This window comes from Trachurus trachurus (assembly GCF_905171665.1).
Source record: "Trachurus trachurus genome assembly, chromosome: 5".
NCBI classification, from domain to species: domain Eukaryota; kingdom Metazoa; phylum Chordata; class Actinopteri; order Carangiformes; family Carangidae; genus Trachurus; species Trachurus trachurus.
Genome location: NC_139896.1, coordinates 32,111,183 through 32,126,373, shown reverse-complemented (window position 1 = coordinate 32,126,373; position 15,191 = coordinate 32,111,183). Strand labels below are relative to the sequence as shown.

At 43.9% G+C, this 15,191-nt stretch overlaps 1 protein-coding gene across 1 annotated transcript; it reads right to left on the bottom strand.

Moving 5' to 3' along the window:
• Window positions 1-1,835: 1,835 nt before the first annotated feature.
• On the bottom strand, window positions 1,836-15,191 carry LOC310985764 (mitogen-activated protein kinase kinase kinase 12-like; the record flags this gene model as incomplete). Its single annotated transcript, XM_083971411.1, has 13 exons — window positions 1,836-1,922; window positions 2,053-2,332; window positions 2,890-2,957; window positions 4,087-4,798; window positions 4,897-5,034; window positions 5,571-5,687; window positions 5,825-5,934; window positions 8,608-8,716; window positions 8,893-9,051; window positions 10,534-10,692; window positions 10,881-11,072; window positions 11,416-11,599; window positions 14,702-15,191. 13 exons carry the CDS (start codon window positions 15,189-15,191, stop codon window positions 1,836-1,838), a joined length of 2,805 nt encoding a protein of 934 aa, XP_083827537.1.

Sequence of the window (15,191 nt, the reverse complement as noted above, 5' to 3'; positions counted from 1 at the left end):
TCTGTCACTGTTAATTGTGAGGGAGCCCTTACACATTAGTGCAAACAAAATGGTGAGGACAATGTCAGAGTGATCTTCCCACTGTGGGCTTGTAAAGCTTCAGCAACTGAGGTCATCTGCTATGTTGGGGGGGGGGGTGGGACAAACTGTGGTGCTTCAGGCCGAATGGGAAATGGGGAGTTTTTACATTTTTGCACCTGACCCAGAAGGAGCCAGAGGTTAATTATCTTGATTTATTTACTAAAACACCACTAGCATCCACAGTATAGAACCAAGTGGATATTTGCATACATACGCTATATTATAACATCTTCTCCTGTGTTAGCACACTGCGTACAGTGTGTGGCTGCTGGGAGCTGAGGGAGGGGCAGCAGCCGTGAATGTGATCATATTTTTTTTTTTCAGTGATTCTGAGTTGTGTCTTGGTGTTTCGTGTCCCCGTCATCCATACGCCTTCGCTCATTGGACTTGTCCTTTAATGTCTACCATAAATCAGCAGACTTAGAACAGTTGCATTTGTCCTCTATGGCTGGGTCTGGACCTGAGTCACAAACAGTGACAGGTTTTAATTGATGCACTCCAATGAGCTATTCATACCTTTTCACAAGCATGCTTGATGGATGCTATATACACACCTAGATGCTCAGAAAAGGATTTTTAACCTGTATTGCATTTTAATACAATAAACACTGCAATACTAATAAAAACAAAAGCCAGTCTGCCCTGACTGAAACCACACATGGTTCCTTTAACCTGTGACAGACACCACAGGATGTTTTTAAACCCAGAGCAGACATATTGCTTTTTCCTTTGTTCATGTTGTTCCTCTTTTCTCTGTGTTTCGATGCTCAGACATGAACAGCAGCTACAGTACATTCTACTACCATAAGCTTTTTGAGGTTCAAATAGAGTAGCGCCACCTAATTAGAAACATCAGCACCTTTAAATTATACAATCTCACATTTTTAAAAATTTGTTCATTGTACAACATCACATATTTACACTGATATTAAAACACAGAAGTAGAAAATGGCAACATAATCCGTGTTACAAATAGAAATAAAAAAATGGAAACAAAAAATGGAAAAATGTAAACTTTTCTGTTTCTTTTTTCTTTTTTAAAATTCGCTGTAAATGAACAATAAATTAGTCAGTGCATAATGTTCTGAGAGGATATGACACAACAATAACAAGGAACATTTTCATAAATTAAGTGCAAGTAGCAACATCAGTGGGTGTCCCAGTAACGTTGACGACGGAAACCGTTAAAATATAATAGAAGCCCTGATAGGATTTCATAAAACAAGTTCTCATATGACACAACATGATATAACATGACACGTTTTTTTTTTTGACGGAGATAAAATACAAACTGACATGGTAGACGACAAGAGACGCGAACAGACGGTTGCGTAGACGGCCTCTTTTGACCGAGGCCTCTATCACTGAGGTGTCATTTCATGTGTTTTCGTAAAGCTGATCTCGGGCCAGTTGCTATGGAAGGAACTAACGAGGCGGCAAGCTCCGTCAGCTCGGCAAGTGCCCCGGGTCAGTTTCACATCCCTGTGATTTATCTCATACGGAATAATGATTTTCCTGTTTTTCTTTTGTTTTGTTTAGTTTTCCTTTCAGGATGTCACGTTCTTCATCCCACTCTCCATTTTTTTTCCAATGGTTTGTTTTTGTGTTGCTGCCTGGAACGAAGGAGACGGGCCTTCGCTTCCTGTCTCTCTCCAATGTCCCTGATCATGACTCATGTGTTTTCTTAGGTCTGTGAGAGCAGAAGAGTCCTTCAGAGGCCAGATCTCTGAGCGTCTGAGTGGGTTGAGGTGTTTTCACCAGTTGGTTGTGGGTTGACTGGGCTCTGCGATGCCTGAATGGTCCAGCTCTGCACTGTCACAGTCCGAGTCATCGTACAGGCCCTGGAGCACAAACGTGAAAGATTTGAACAAATTCTTAAAACACATAGTCACACTTAATCTACAAAATCCCATTTGTGAAGGTTGATGTAACGTTTGCCTGCTATTGTTCATTCACTCTTGTCTTGCCTACCTCATAATTATGGTCATTAGAGGCGAGCTGGGTCTTGACTTGTCGTAGAATCGCTTCCTTCTCGGACAGTCCGTCGGACGGGTCGGCGGGAATCTCCGAGCCCTGAGACAGCATGTCGTCGCTCTTGTCGTCCAGACGCTCGTCGGTGTTGGTGCTGACCACGTCCGGCGTGCCGCTGTGGGAGTGGTCACTGGTGTTTCCCTCCTCCCCGTCCGACACCGACAAGTTCTCTGAGCTGAACGTCGACAGGGACTGGCATTTGGTCATGCTCACGGGACGCCTGCGGTAGGAGAGAGGCCATTACTACAAGTGAGCTCAGGTAATGTCTGACAAAAGGTCTAATCAACTAAATGAATTAAAACAGCATCATCAATTCAGAAAATAAATATTAATATAAAGGGGACAAAATATGGAAATATCACTTTTTGAAGGCTCTTAACACATATGTGGGTGTTTGTCTTGCCTTCCAGCCCCCAAAATGTGAGAATTGACAAAAAGGTTGAAATCCATGTGGTTTTACGAGCTGTTCCCTCGGTTGTCTCCCAGTGATGTAACTAGGATTCGAATTCCTACCTGGGACTGGTAGAAGGGGCGGGGCAAGCAGTGGTTCATTTACATTTAAAGGGACAGGCACTGAAACCAGCCGTTCTGAACAGGACTGTTTTGAGAGGATGAAAAGAGGTGTGATGTTTGATCCTTGGGGTATTTTGACAAAAGCATGTCACAGACATGTCTTTAAGACACCTGGGAACTATTTTAACTTGTGAAAAGGGGGCATAATATGTCTCCTTTAAAGCAGAAATTCAACACTTCTGTCCACTGTTCAAAAACTCTTACCGTCTTCTTGGTAGCTCCACTTCACTGTCCACTTCTCCTTCCTCCTCCTCTGACGACACTCCCCGCCTCTGTGGAAAATATTTACGGTAAGTATGAGACCATGTTTGCCTGTGTCACTGCTAATAATCCGGCCAATATATCAGAGCCATCTGGGAGGTTACGACCCTGATGACGCACTGGATGCACACAGAGCTCAGTCCGGTCAGGTTGGAATTGTCTGAGCCTGAGGTTCACTGAGGGACTATTCCTCCTTATCATTACATTTTGTAACAGGTTCAATTTACAGATAATCCCAGCTGTGCATGGGTACAGTAATGAACTAAAAAGTGAAGAAAAGCTTGCACACTGTAAGGGCTCTTATACAGTGCAATTTATTCACTAGTGACAACGTTTCGAGCCACCGCTCTTCATCAGGTCATACAGAACAATGGAAGGCACCATAGGTAAGTGGTCAGACGGTCAAACAGCTGATGCCACTTCCACATAGATTATAGAAAAACGTCACTAGTGAATAAATTGTACTGTATAGGAGCCCTTGCAGTGTGCAAGCTTTTCTTCACTTTTTCAGCTCTCATTCTTTTAGCTCAGCACCTGCACAATTTTTTTCATGGATCTGAATGCTTTCTACTGCTTCTTTATAGTAATGAACTACCAATAAAGTCTTTACACTGAGCTCCATGACTTGTGTGTGTGAGACTAAAAAGATGGCTGCATGTCAATGGGAAGCTGATTCTGTAAATCATAAATCTACAGTTATTTGTTGGGCATCAACAAATAGCTGTAAAAAAAGTTTATCATGTGTGTAAATCGATACAGCATAGTATTATGCAATATTTTGTGAGACATTATTGTACCGATACACAGATGCCAAGCATTTACCTTTATAATATAAATTGCAAATACAAATTGAAGTTCTTTGCAGTAGAATACTAGAGTATTTTTTATGACTGTATTGTTTTGTAACATTAACAATAAAATTTAAGTGAGATTTATCTTATTAGATAAAACAGATGTTGATAAAGCTATCCAGGACATAATTTGCAGAAAGGTTAGAATAAACTGCAACATCACAATATGTTATTGGAATACTCAGGATAAAGACAAATTTATTTAATTACAATAATATTATATTATGATAATATCATACTATGGGGTCTGTGGTGATTCCCACCCCTAGTCAGCATCATCCAGTCTCACCTGGCTGCGTGTCACTGCGGCCCTGTAGAGCAGTGCTGAAGGGGTGAGGCGCTGACTTCTGGGTGAGCGTGTGATCACGGGCCCTTCCTCCTTCTCCTCTCCCTCGTGGGGGGCCCGGGGGCTCCCCAGCCCAGACGCCCTCCCGGCGGCGGCGCCCCTGCCACACGGCGAGTCGGGGCTGCTGGAGAACGGAATGGAAGCTGCGTCTTCGCTGGGCGTGTCACTGCGTGGAGGAGTTTCTGCCAGGTCATCGGTCCCCACCCCCCCATCCGGCCCCTCGTCGGGCCCTCCAGTCCTTCTGTCCTCCCCGAGGCCGGCCGAGGCGCTCTGACTGCCCGCTCTGTCCAGCCCGGGCCTGGCCTGCCCCCTCCTCCGCCCCTCGGCCTCCAGGGTGGTGGAGATGAGGTCGGGGCTGGAGGAGGACATCTTCTTGAGCAGCAGGTCGTGCTGCAGACCCCGGAGCGCTGCGCTGGGGTCTAGGTGGTGCTTGCTGCTGGGAACGGAGGAAGTGGCGTTGACCATTGCTAAAGATGAAGACAGGGTGGCTTTTAGCTGAGCCAAATCCCCACTGCTGCCTTTTCCAGCCTTCCTGTAGCGAGGTTTCCCTCGGCGAGAGCGGCCAGGGGAGGTAGAGCCTTTGTTGGGTATCGTGACCTGGGTCATGGACGAGTCCAGTTTGGGGAGGATGACTTCTGACTTTAGTAAGTCCGGCCTGGAAAAGACAGAGACAGAATTAATTAAAAAAAAAAAACAGACTACATGAATAAATTACTTTAGTCGACACACTGGATATTTCACTTCATGTCTCACCTCTTGCTGTTGGAGGGCAGTTTCTGAGGTACGTTACGTTTCTTCATGAGCTTCTCCATGGAGTTGGAGGAGGCTGACTGTCTGGAGCTGTGGTGCTTGAAGCAGCCTGGGTACTTCTTGTCCAGTGAATGCTCCCTCCTGATGTTTCAACAAAACACAAGCCAAATCTTTATTAAATGGATGTCAATGGACACTCAGCAGAGTGTACAAGAGCACTTTGTTACATGCAATGTCCCTGTGTCCCTGTGTAACATACTGCTTGACTGATGTAGGTGAATAACAGGCTGTCAGTCATAGATATTTGAATATATAAAACCCTATTTTTTTCCAACTCTACACCTGTAATGATACAACTATTATAGGGACAAAGATTTGAAAACAATTTGCAGTAACACGTTATAAGCATTAGTTAAGCATTAAATACTGAATTCATCATTTATAACACATGAATATTCATTAGTATGTAGTTTATAAACATAGTTAAAAATGTTTTACTCATCACTGATAAGCACTGACTGTATTTATAAACTACATACTAATGAGAATTCATGTATTATAAATTAAGAATTGTGTTTATTAATGCTTAACTAATGCTTAATTGTGTGTACTTATTATAAAGTGTTACCCAATTTATTGCACTGAGCGCCCTTCATTGAAAATAATAATTTTCTTACTTGAGCAGCTCCTTCTCTTTGATCTCCAGCTGCAGCATGATAGCATTGAGCTCCATGTAGAGGTTGTTGGCTCTCTCCAGTTTCCTCTCGTAGTGCTCCCGGATGTCCAGTGCATGTCTGTGTGGTGAGGAGAGTCAACAGAAGGACATAAATACACAGAGGTGCAAACCTGTCTGCTACTACCACGTTTTAATGGTCTTAATAACTACTGTATACCCCTTGTCCTATGTGCCAAGGTGTGGGCCCTACTGTACCTGAGCTCTTCTCTGCGTCGTTTGATCAGCTCCTCGTCCAGCCGGTGGAGACACGTCCCCTCGGACTTGATCTTCTCAAAGTGGTGCCTCACCTCGTCTCTCCACTCCACCTGGTGAGACACATAAAACACATTTGTTTTTACATCATTTCAAAATTTCACAGTCAGGGATGACAAATCCTGAAAAGAGATTGTGAGGTAAAAAAAAAATCTGTGTTTAAAGGGATAGTTCAACATTTTGGCAAATTGGCCCATTATTGCCATAATCCCTATAGTTTTAGGGGTAGGTTCATTACCTTTAATTGTCGGTGCAAGCTATTTTTAGAACAGTGGAGCAGAGCCGTGAGCTGCTCAGAGCTACGCTACGGAGGCTCATGGGATTTCTTGGTTTCCTTCATCAAACTCATCAAATACACAATCCAACAACTCCAAAACGCTCTGGTGGACAAGTTGTGACCTGCACATTCACCACGCTATGAGATAATAAGGGAACATTACGAGACGGAGTTGTTTTCGAGGTAAATTCATGCAAAACTGTTGATGCACGTTTGCCGTTCTAAATAGCTAATAGCTTGCACCGACAAAGAAAGGTAACAAACCTACTGCTAAGACTATAGGGATTATGGCAATGGGCCAATTTGCCGAAATGTTGAACTACCTCTTTAAGTTACTTTACTTTTAAACTACAAATGGTCTAATATTACAACCACACCTACCACAACTTGTATAATCACCGCTTCTATTCCCACCAGTATTTCTACCAGAAACCTGCAGCCTGCACTTAAGGTGATAGCGTCATACTAGTGATTTGTCTGTAGCTGACATCAAAACATGAAACAATTTTCTCAGCAGCTGCTATTAAATTCTATGGTATATCAGATTCTTGTAGTTCCCATCAGGATAATAAAATGTGACTTGACTTTATTTGAATGATGACGTTTACGACAAATGAAATTTATACCAAAATTAAATGTCATTGCACCGTGATACAATATAGGAAAAAAAAAGAGCTTATAATTTGCAGACAGACTGAGGTTCATGTTTATCACTGAAAGAAAACCCATTAAGCTGTCACATAATAATCAATACGCAGGGAGTGGTGCTGAACATGAACTGACATGACATGAAGACCAAAGAAAAAAATAAATAAAACTGCAGCGTGGGCATTTTCTTGTTCACATTGATGCATGACAGCTGTTATCTGATACCTGTCATATCAAAGGACAAAGGAAGTCTGATATATGAACGTGTGCGCGTACGTGCACGCGCGTGTGCCCCTGTGTGTGTTTTCGTCTGTGCACGAGCGATGCTGTTCTTATTAAGCTAATGGACTCTGTGCGCACTCTCCTGTGTCTCCAGTCCCCTCTTCCTCTCTCCCTTTGCTCTCTCTGCTCCCTACCATTAAAGCAATCAATACACTCCAGCAGAAAATACTTCTTTCTAACGTCACAAGAAAAATCCATTATGGGGCAGAGAGGAGAGAAACTGGGGAGGGTAGCAGGAGGAGGATGCGGGGGGGGGGGGATAAAGGATCAAGGATAAGTGGAGGGAGTGAGAGAGGTTTGTCTTTGGCATCATGCAAAAAAAAAAAAAAACAGAGGCGGAGGAAAGGGGGGGGGGGGGTTGCAGCTAAGCTAAGATGAAATCAAATCGAATTATTTAATGTGTGTGTGTGTGCGCGCCAAATTGTGACTTGTGATCGCACATGCGTGAGTTACAAATGGATCTGCGCTTTTAACGCATATCTTCCACACAATTATACTTTTCTAAGTCTCTGCCCCGTCCTTCATCTGTTTGGAGCTGCAGCGGTCCCATCCCCCACCCACAGCGGCAGGCAGGCAGGCAGGCAGCGCGACACGCCCTCTCCGCTGCACAGACCTTCTCCTTGTGATGTGAAAGGAGGTTGGGAGTGAAGGTTCTTGCTTTGACCACAAAGCAGCACTCACACGTGACGGGGGGGACGGGGGAGAACATGGACCAAAAGAACCAACAATAATATGTTGTGATTGAAAGGAAAGGTATTATTATTAGTGGGAGGCTCCCGAGAGGCCTGGGGCCCCCCCGGGCAAGCTGCACACCGCCCTGCACTAGCCTGAAAAAATCACTGCAGCAGCAGACTGGAGACAAATGGAAGAAGCTTGAGAGCAAAATGACTGGATGTTGTTCTCTAGTCTAGTAGAGCGACACACAGGAGTCATTTCTCCCTTGGACTCATGTTGACTTATTTATTTGATCAATGAGACTGGGACTTGAGAAGAAGAAACTAGAGAATGCATTTCCTGAAGAAAATACGAGTGAATGCTGAAAGCTGGAAGCTGAATGAGCTGAATAAATTGTTGAAGCAATGCTGAATTAAGTGAAGAAATTGCTGAACCAATCTTGAAGAGATGAAACAAACAAGTCTCCCTCAATAATTCTGTGCATTTATATGAAACAATAACATGCACAGTATTTTTACGCAGTAGTATATGAAACTTCTTCAATTAAATTAAGTGATGCTGTTTAGAGATTATAGGACAGGTTAGACTGGTTGTTCCTGATGTTATTGTTCCTCTTATTCAGGAAATCTTGTTTTAAAAATGAGATAAGTTGAGATTGAAGCAAATATGAAGCTCGGGCACACTGGGTTGGACAAATTAAATCGGTATCTTCCAAAATTAAAGTGATTTTAGTGCATTTTTTTTCTCTCTGAGTTACATCTCCACACTCACTGAAAAGGAGGGGACACCACACTAAAACTCAAACCTGATAAGATGTAGATAGGGATAGATAGAGGGAGCTCACCTGAGACTGAAAGTATGTTTCTTGCGGCGTAGATAAGATATCTGCTGAGGCGATGTCCAGATGCAGGAGAATCTGTCGAAATGATGGTCTGTTTCTTGGCTTGCAGTTCCTGTGAATGGATTAAACAATGTTTTTTTTTTTCAGGCCTGTTTGTTCCTTCCATTTTATTACATTCTTCCTGCCGCTGCTTGAGTTTTCTTTTTCCATATCACTCTTCTTCCCTCCATCTCTCATTCCCTCCCCTCCCCTCTCCTCCCTCCTCTCCTCCCCCAGCAGCGTGCTCACCAGCATTGCCTCAGGAGCAGTTTGAAGCTGTCTGGACAGCCGTCAGGTACGGGCAGCTGTAGACTGTTGTTCCCCACTCCCCAGATGATCGCAGAGGAGTCCACATCCTTGTAGGGCACCTCTCCTGTCAGCATCTCCCACAGCACAACGCCGAAGGACCTGCAGAGAGATGTGACACAGTTACTGAGTGATGAAGAAGATGAAAGGCAGCACAACTGAAATGTGAAAGAAAGAAATCTTTCACTGGTGCAACTGTCCTCTCTGTAAGAAGACATTTAGCTTTCATGAAAACATTTTTTATTTAAGTGTCTTGATGAATTCTGTTTAATATGAAAAATCTGGTGATTGGTAAGTTTTTCATCATCGGAAACATATCTGCTAATACTGTTACACTGGTAGTAGCCAAAATGATGTATTCTACCAAATCCCAGTGATTGGTCCCATAGGTGTATGTATGTGTATTTATTTATTTATATGTATGACAGATGTTTAATCATTTTACTATATTAACCCAGTTGTAGATGCATCAAAGCTCCAGAGAACAGATGTTGAGAGATTATATGATTTTGAATTGAAACTTTACTTAATTTCAGTTCATTGATGAAACACTGAGCTGTTTTGCAGGAGAGCAGGACAACGAGGCCCACAGGGATGGTAACTAAGGAAAGTCTGTTGTTGGTGACCCTCTGGGTTGCCATGGCGATCATATGCAGTATCCAAGGTGCCAGTAGCATCACATTTAGCATTGAGGGGGTGTGTGATGTTGTGTTTGTATGTGTATTATTAGACTCTCTCCATGTTGTTTATGATTTACAGTATATTCCTACAGCGTATCATATCACTTATATCATTATATTATTACACATTACAGTATTTGTCAGTAATTGTAAAGTAATGATAAAAGAAAATACTCTACTATACTTAAAATAAAAATCACTTAATTTAAAAAAAGGAAAACAACAGTGTTATTCATCAAATCCAGCTTTGGCCAGAAGAAACTATGCTCACACAAATTCTTCTTATTGTACATAATATAATATAATATATATAATTTATACTGAAGCAGATTAATATAAGGGTTCCACTTTTTCAACATATTTACATACATTTAAACAAAACTGTACAGTATACACCCATGCTGTGCTTTCTTTCTGCATCAAAAGCTTTTTAATCCTATTTTCACTTCTCTGCTAATGCACTGTTGGCCCCGGGCCAAACCATCCGCAGGCTTGGACGGTTATTCCAGCCTTTCCTGAGCACTGCAGCATCTGGCAAATCAATTATTAAATTAGCCAGCGTTCCTTTCAGGACGGAAAGGCAGAGTGATGGAGGGATGCAGGATGGTAGAGAGAGAGAGAGAGAGCGAGGGAGGGAGAATTTACAGGGGGGGGGGGGGGGTCAGGCCTACACACAGGGCAACCCATCAGACATGGCAGAGACCCTATAGAATTTCATGTAATGAGATATTGTACATAATACTGAATAGATTTTCTGGAAACAGGATCCTGTGCTCCATACTGTAGCTGCCTGTAACTAATGAGATTCTATGTTGATTCAGCCACAGATAAGACGGATCAGGAGAGAAAACTGCAGAGCTTCAACAATGTAAAAGGATAGTTTCAGAGGGATCATGACACCTACCAAATATCCACCTTCTCCGAGACGGGCTCGTTGCGAATGACCTCGGGAGCCATCCAGGCCACCGTCCCCGCGAAGGACATCTTGGTGCTCTTGTCGCTGAGCTCCTTGGACGTGCCAAAGTCAGAGATCTTCACTGAATCGTCGTAGGTGATCAACATGCTGGAATCAGACGTTAGATAACATTTCTCAGGTTTATGTTTGCTGAAATCAGCCACATGTCACATCATCACATCATTTGCCAAAAAATCGGACCAGTGGGTGGCAGCCAATTAATTATAACCTCCATGTAGATTTAAGCTCAAATTGAAAATGATTAAACATTTGTGGTTTGTCTCGACCAAACTCACTTTGGTGACTTGAGGTCTCGGTGGATGATCTTGTGGAGGTGAAGGTAGTTCATTCCCCCTGCGATGCCCATGGCCCAGTCCATGAGCAGGGATGGGTGGATCTTCCTGCCTGCTCTCAGCACCTCGTACAGCTGCCCCTGGGCACAGTACTCCATGAGGATGCAGTAGCATGGAGCCTGAGTACAAATACCCCTGAGTGTAGGAGAGCATGTATAGTATGTCAGGATAAAATATCAGAGAGTTGTTACAAAGCCAGAGAATAATGGGTTCAAATCATGCGACAATTATTGGAGCTTGGAAACATTTTCACAATTTCTTAAAGACCCATCATTAAAATCCAAGACTGCATTTCTTGGATTCTGAAATTCTAACTATGAAACTTTAAATTAATGAAGAGAAAGTGCATTTGCTAATAAGACAGAGATAATAAAGGCATGAAATGGAAATTATAATCAAACATATTCTGTGTAAACTGCAATTTTAGTAGAAAACTCAATTCTTCTGATACAATAAGCGAACTGATTATTGTACTAACTTGAAAGTGATGATGTTGGGGTGTTTGAGCTTGCGCAGGTGCTTGATGTCGGTCTCTTTGATGTTTCTCACTTTCTTAACGGCCACTTCCTGTCCGTGCAGTTTACCCAGGAAGACGGCACCCTGGGCTCCGCTGCCCACCCACTGCAGGTCTGATATCTCCTCGAACGGGACCTCCCATGCTTCTGAGGACGGGGAAGTCAACAAATTAGTTGGTGAGACTATTATATCAACATTTCAATTAGAGATACAGACAAAGGTGATGACTGTATTTACCAAAACTAAACATCATCATCATGTTCTTAACAGCAGCTGATGTTTATATTCGGGGTCCCCAGAGGATGAATCTTAATCATCCTCTGACTTCTCCTTTCAAGTCATCAGGTCAAATTTTAATTTGCTCAGTAGTGTGGTTAATGTTCAGGTTGTAATTAGTGTGACTGATGTTGTCTGGCCTGCCCTGAGTGGGTTTCGAACCCGGGTCTCCCGCACCACGGGCGATGATGCTAACCGTTTCACCAAGAGGTCAATGACCACTTGGCAAGTGGATTAGCACGTCTTTCATTTCATTTCATTTATTAAAGACTGCACAACAAGTCGGCGGAATTTGCTTTTATGGGGGTGAGTGAGTTTAACTTCAGTACCACTAACTGCCACACGCTGTCACTTCTCCTTACTGGTACCTCGTGACTGTGACTATACCCATGGACCTCCGTTACATTAGCAAAATATTAGCATGCTTACAGGCTGAATTGGTAAATATTATAGCTGCTAAACATCGGCATGATAGTGTTGTCATAGTGATAATGTTAGTACCACAAAGCCGTGCAGAGCTACCAGTGTGGTGGTAGAGTTTCAGTCTACTTTGAGGTTTTTTCCCCCCATATTTTCCTCTCGTCTCTTCATCTCGCATATGTCAGGAAGTTTTATAGAGCAGCATTCTCTTACTGGTACAAAATGCTGATAAAATGGAAATGTAGATTTCTTGATCTATATTTAACAGCCAAGTGGATTCAACAACTATGTCAAGATGCAAACATCCAAACACGCATCATCGACAGCACCACCTCACACGCTGCCATGTCTTAACATCCTGTTGTAAGCCTCAAAAACACAGGTAGAGTTTACAGCTTGAACCTCACCTCAACCTAAGACTCAGGGTGTGCAGGCAAACAGACAGGGAGCTCTAATCTCCTGTGGATAAGTCTCCCTCAGCCTCTTAAATCCTGCTTAGTGCCATTGTGGGGCTGACGCAAAACAGGGGTCCAACATGTAAGGGAGGGGGGGGATGGAAGAGGGACAGGATTTGAGAGTCTAATGTGGATGTATGGTGAATAGAAGGTGGAGGGGAAGTGATGGTAGCTCTGTGTGTGTGTGTGTGTAAAGAGAAGAAGAGATGGGAGGGGGATTCCCCCCACGGGTCGACGGGGGGTCCATGTGGCCAAAGACAGACTGTTAATACAGAGAGAATTTACAGCCTGCTCTGCTCTGGTTCTTAACAAGGGGGAAGAAGATTCAGCCACATTTATCACATTAATAAGGATGATATGAAAGATTAATGCTCGCTGGTGATTGATTGAGGGCTCAGCCTCTAATGAGCCCCTCAAATTTCCTACAATAAAGACCACATCTGATACAGCAGCATTTCCATTGGCCTGCTTTGTTTGATCTGAAAACTGTAGCCCATCACCAGACACCCCCAAAGTCCTCCCCGAATCAATAAAGGACACACGATTTTCTTGATTTCCATTGTGCCACATTGTTCCTTTCGATCAAAGCTTTATAATAGGGCATTGTCACGCGTTAGGCAGCCAGTCACTTGAAATACCCCCTATTTATTTCACTTTCACAATATCCGTTTTGCTCTCCTCCTCGGTGTGTACGGCTCCCTGTGATGCCGCACAGAGGAGGGGAGCAGCGAGGTGCAGATGGGCTGGGAGTGATAACAGCACAGGATGAAAAGGAGTGGAAAGGAGACAATGAGAGATGGGAGGAGGGGAGCGGAGGGGAGACGTGGAAGTCAAACGAGAAGATAAAATACCAGGAGGCTATAAAAGACAAGGACAGATATAAAACTGCCACCTTCATGCCTGATGCGCCATGCTGTATGTATCTTATCAAGTTTGTTTTTTGGCATCTTATCTGACTTTATGTCTTCACATCACTGCTAGATATTAAGTGTTTCTATTTGTGGGTGTGTTTATGCATTCATCCTTGGGTGCATGCTTTGCTTGCGTGTGTGTGCGCGCGTGTCAGGTTTGCGTTAATAGAGATGAGAGGTGCGGGGTCAGAGCATGGCCATGCATAATTCATGAAGCAGATTTGGCGGAGGAGTCCCAGGGGAGCTCTGCGCTATTGTAGTGGCTGCAGACATAAACAACACAGCGTCACAGGGAGCTAGTTTCATTGGGGAGGGTAGGAGTGGGAGGGAGGTGGTGGGGGGGGGGCACGGGGAGGGAAAAGGATGGGGAGGGGAGTGGGTGTCAGGGGAAAATAAGCCCTTTGCAGCTTTGATAGAGTCTCTCTCTCTCTGGCTGCAGCTCGTTCGTGTCAAGGAAAGTGTTTGTTTACAGCGTGGCCTTTGTGGGAGAGTCATTTTCCTACCAACTGTTTAATGTAAAAGTAAGAGTAAAGTGGGGGGTGAGATAATTTAATTAGCATATCAAAGCTTCAGACTGGAGTTTTATGGGAGCTAGTGGCTGCTTTTATCGGAAAACAAATGAAAGGCGACACTGATCTACTGTACACTGCCCTACAAAGGCAAAGTGCAGTATCTGCATTTTTTCAATTTTTTGACCAATCAAAAGTGTGGCATATTCTCTTCAATCTGGTAGAATTTGATAATTTGATATATAATTTGTCATTGGGCTTTTTATTTTGCTGTCCATCCAAAAAAGCACTGTGAAACCAAGGCAAAGTGCAGTATCTGCAAAGAGTACTGTACTCCCTACATTCTATCATTTACTCTAATTCCATTGGAGTAAAACCAAGGCAAAGTGCCATATAGCTAATACCAAGCCAAAGTGCAGTATCTGCCATAAAACGGTCAAAATTGGTCAGAAAGACAAACTACAAAATACATTTAATTCAGTCCACCTTTATCTAATCAATTATAGACTTGGTAGTTATTCATAATTTAATGCTTAAACCTGACAATGAAAAACACAAAAAGCTGTTTTTCTCAGTTTGGGCATTTTTACAGATACTGCACTTTGCCTTTGTAGGGCAGTACAGATGTGACTGTGTTTGCATTGTGTTCTCAGATGTAAATCGACCGCCACACTTACCATCCAGGTTGTGTTTGTGCTCCGTGGAGTAGGCTTTGCCGATCATAGTCCAGACCGGCCGCAGACATCCAAACAAGCCCTCCAGAAACCCTCCTCCCCCGGTGGACTGGCACTGCAGCCTGGCATCGCCCGCCTGGCTCCGGACCGCGCTGCTGTCCGGCTCCTGTCCCTCTCCCAGCTCCGTCCTTCCTGGACTCCCGTCGTGCTCGTGGAGCTTCAGGACGCTGTTGGCAAAGTGCTCCTGTTGTTGGTCCTCACCTGGTGTCTGGTTGTGGCCCGCGGTCTGACCGTCTCCGCCTCCGGGCTCGATGACGCCCCCGGTATCGATGGAGAGGACGTTACGCAGGACGCACTGGGTCGGAGTCAGGTCCATTTCGGGGGTGCATGGCGTTTCGGCATCCAGCCGCCGGAACGATGGCGGGTCAGAGAGAGGTGAGTTGAAGCCAGAGAGAGAGGGGGACGGGGCACGAGGTTCATGAATGAGCGCCAT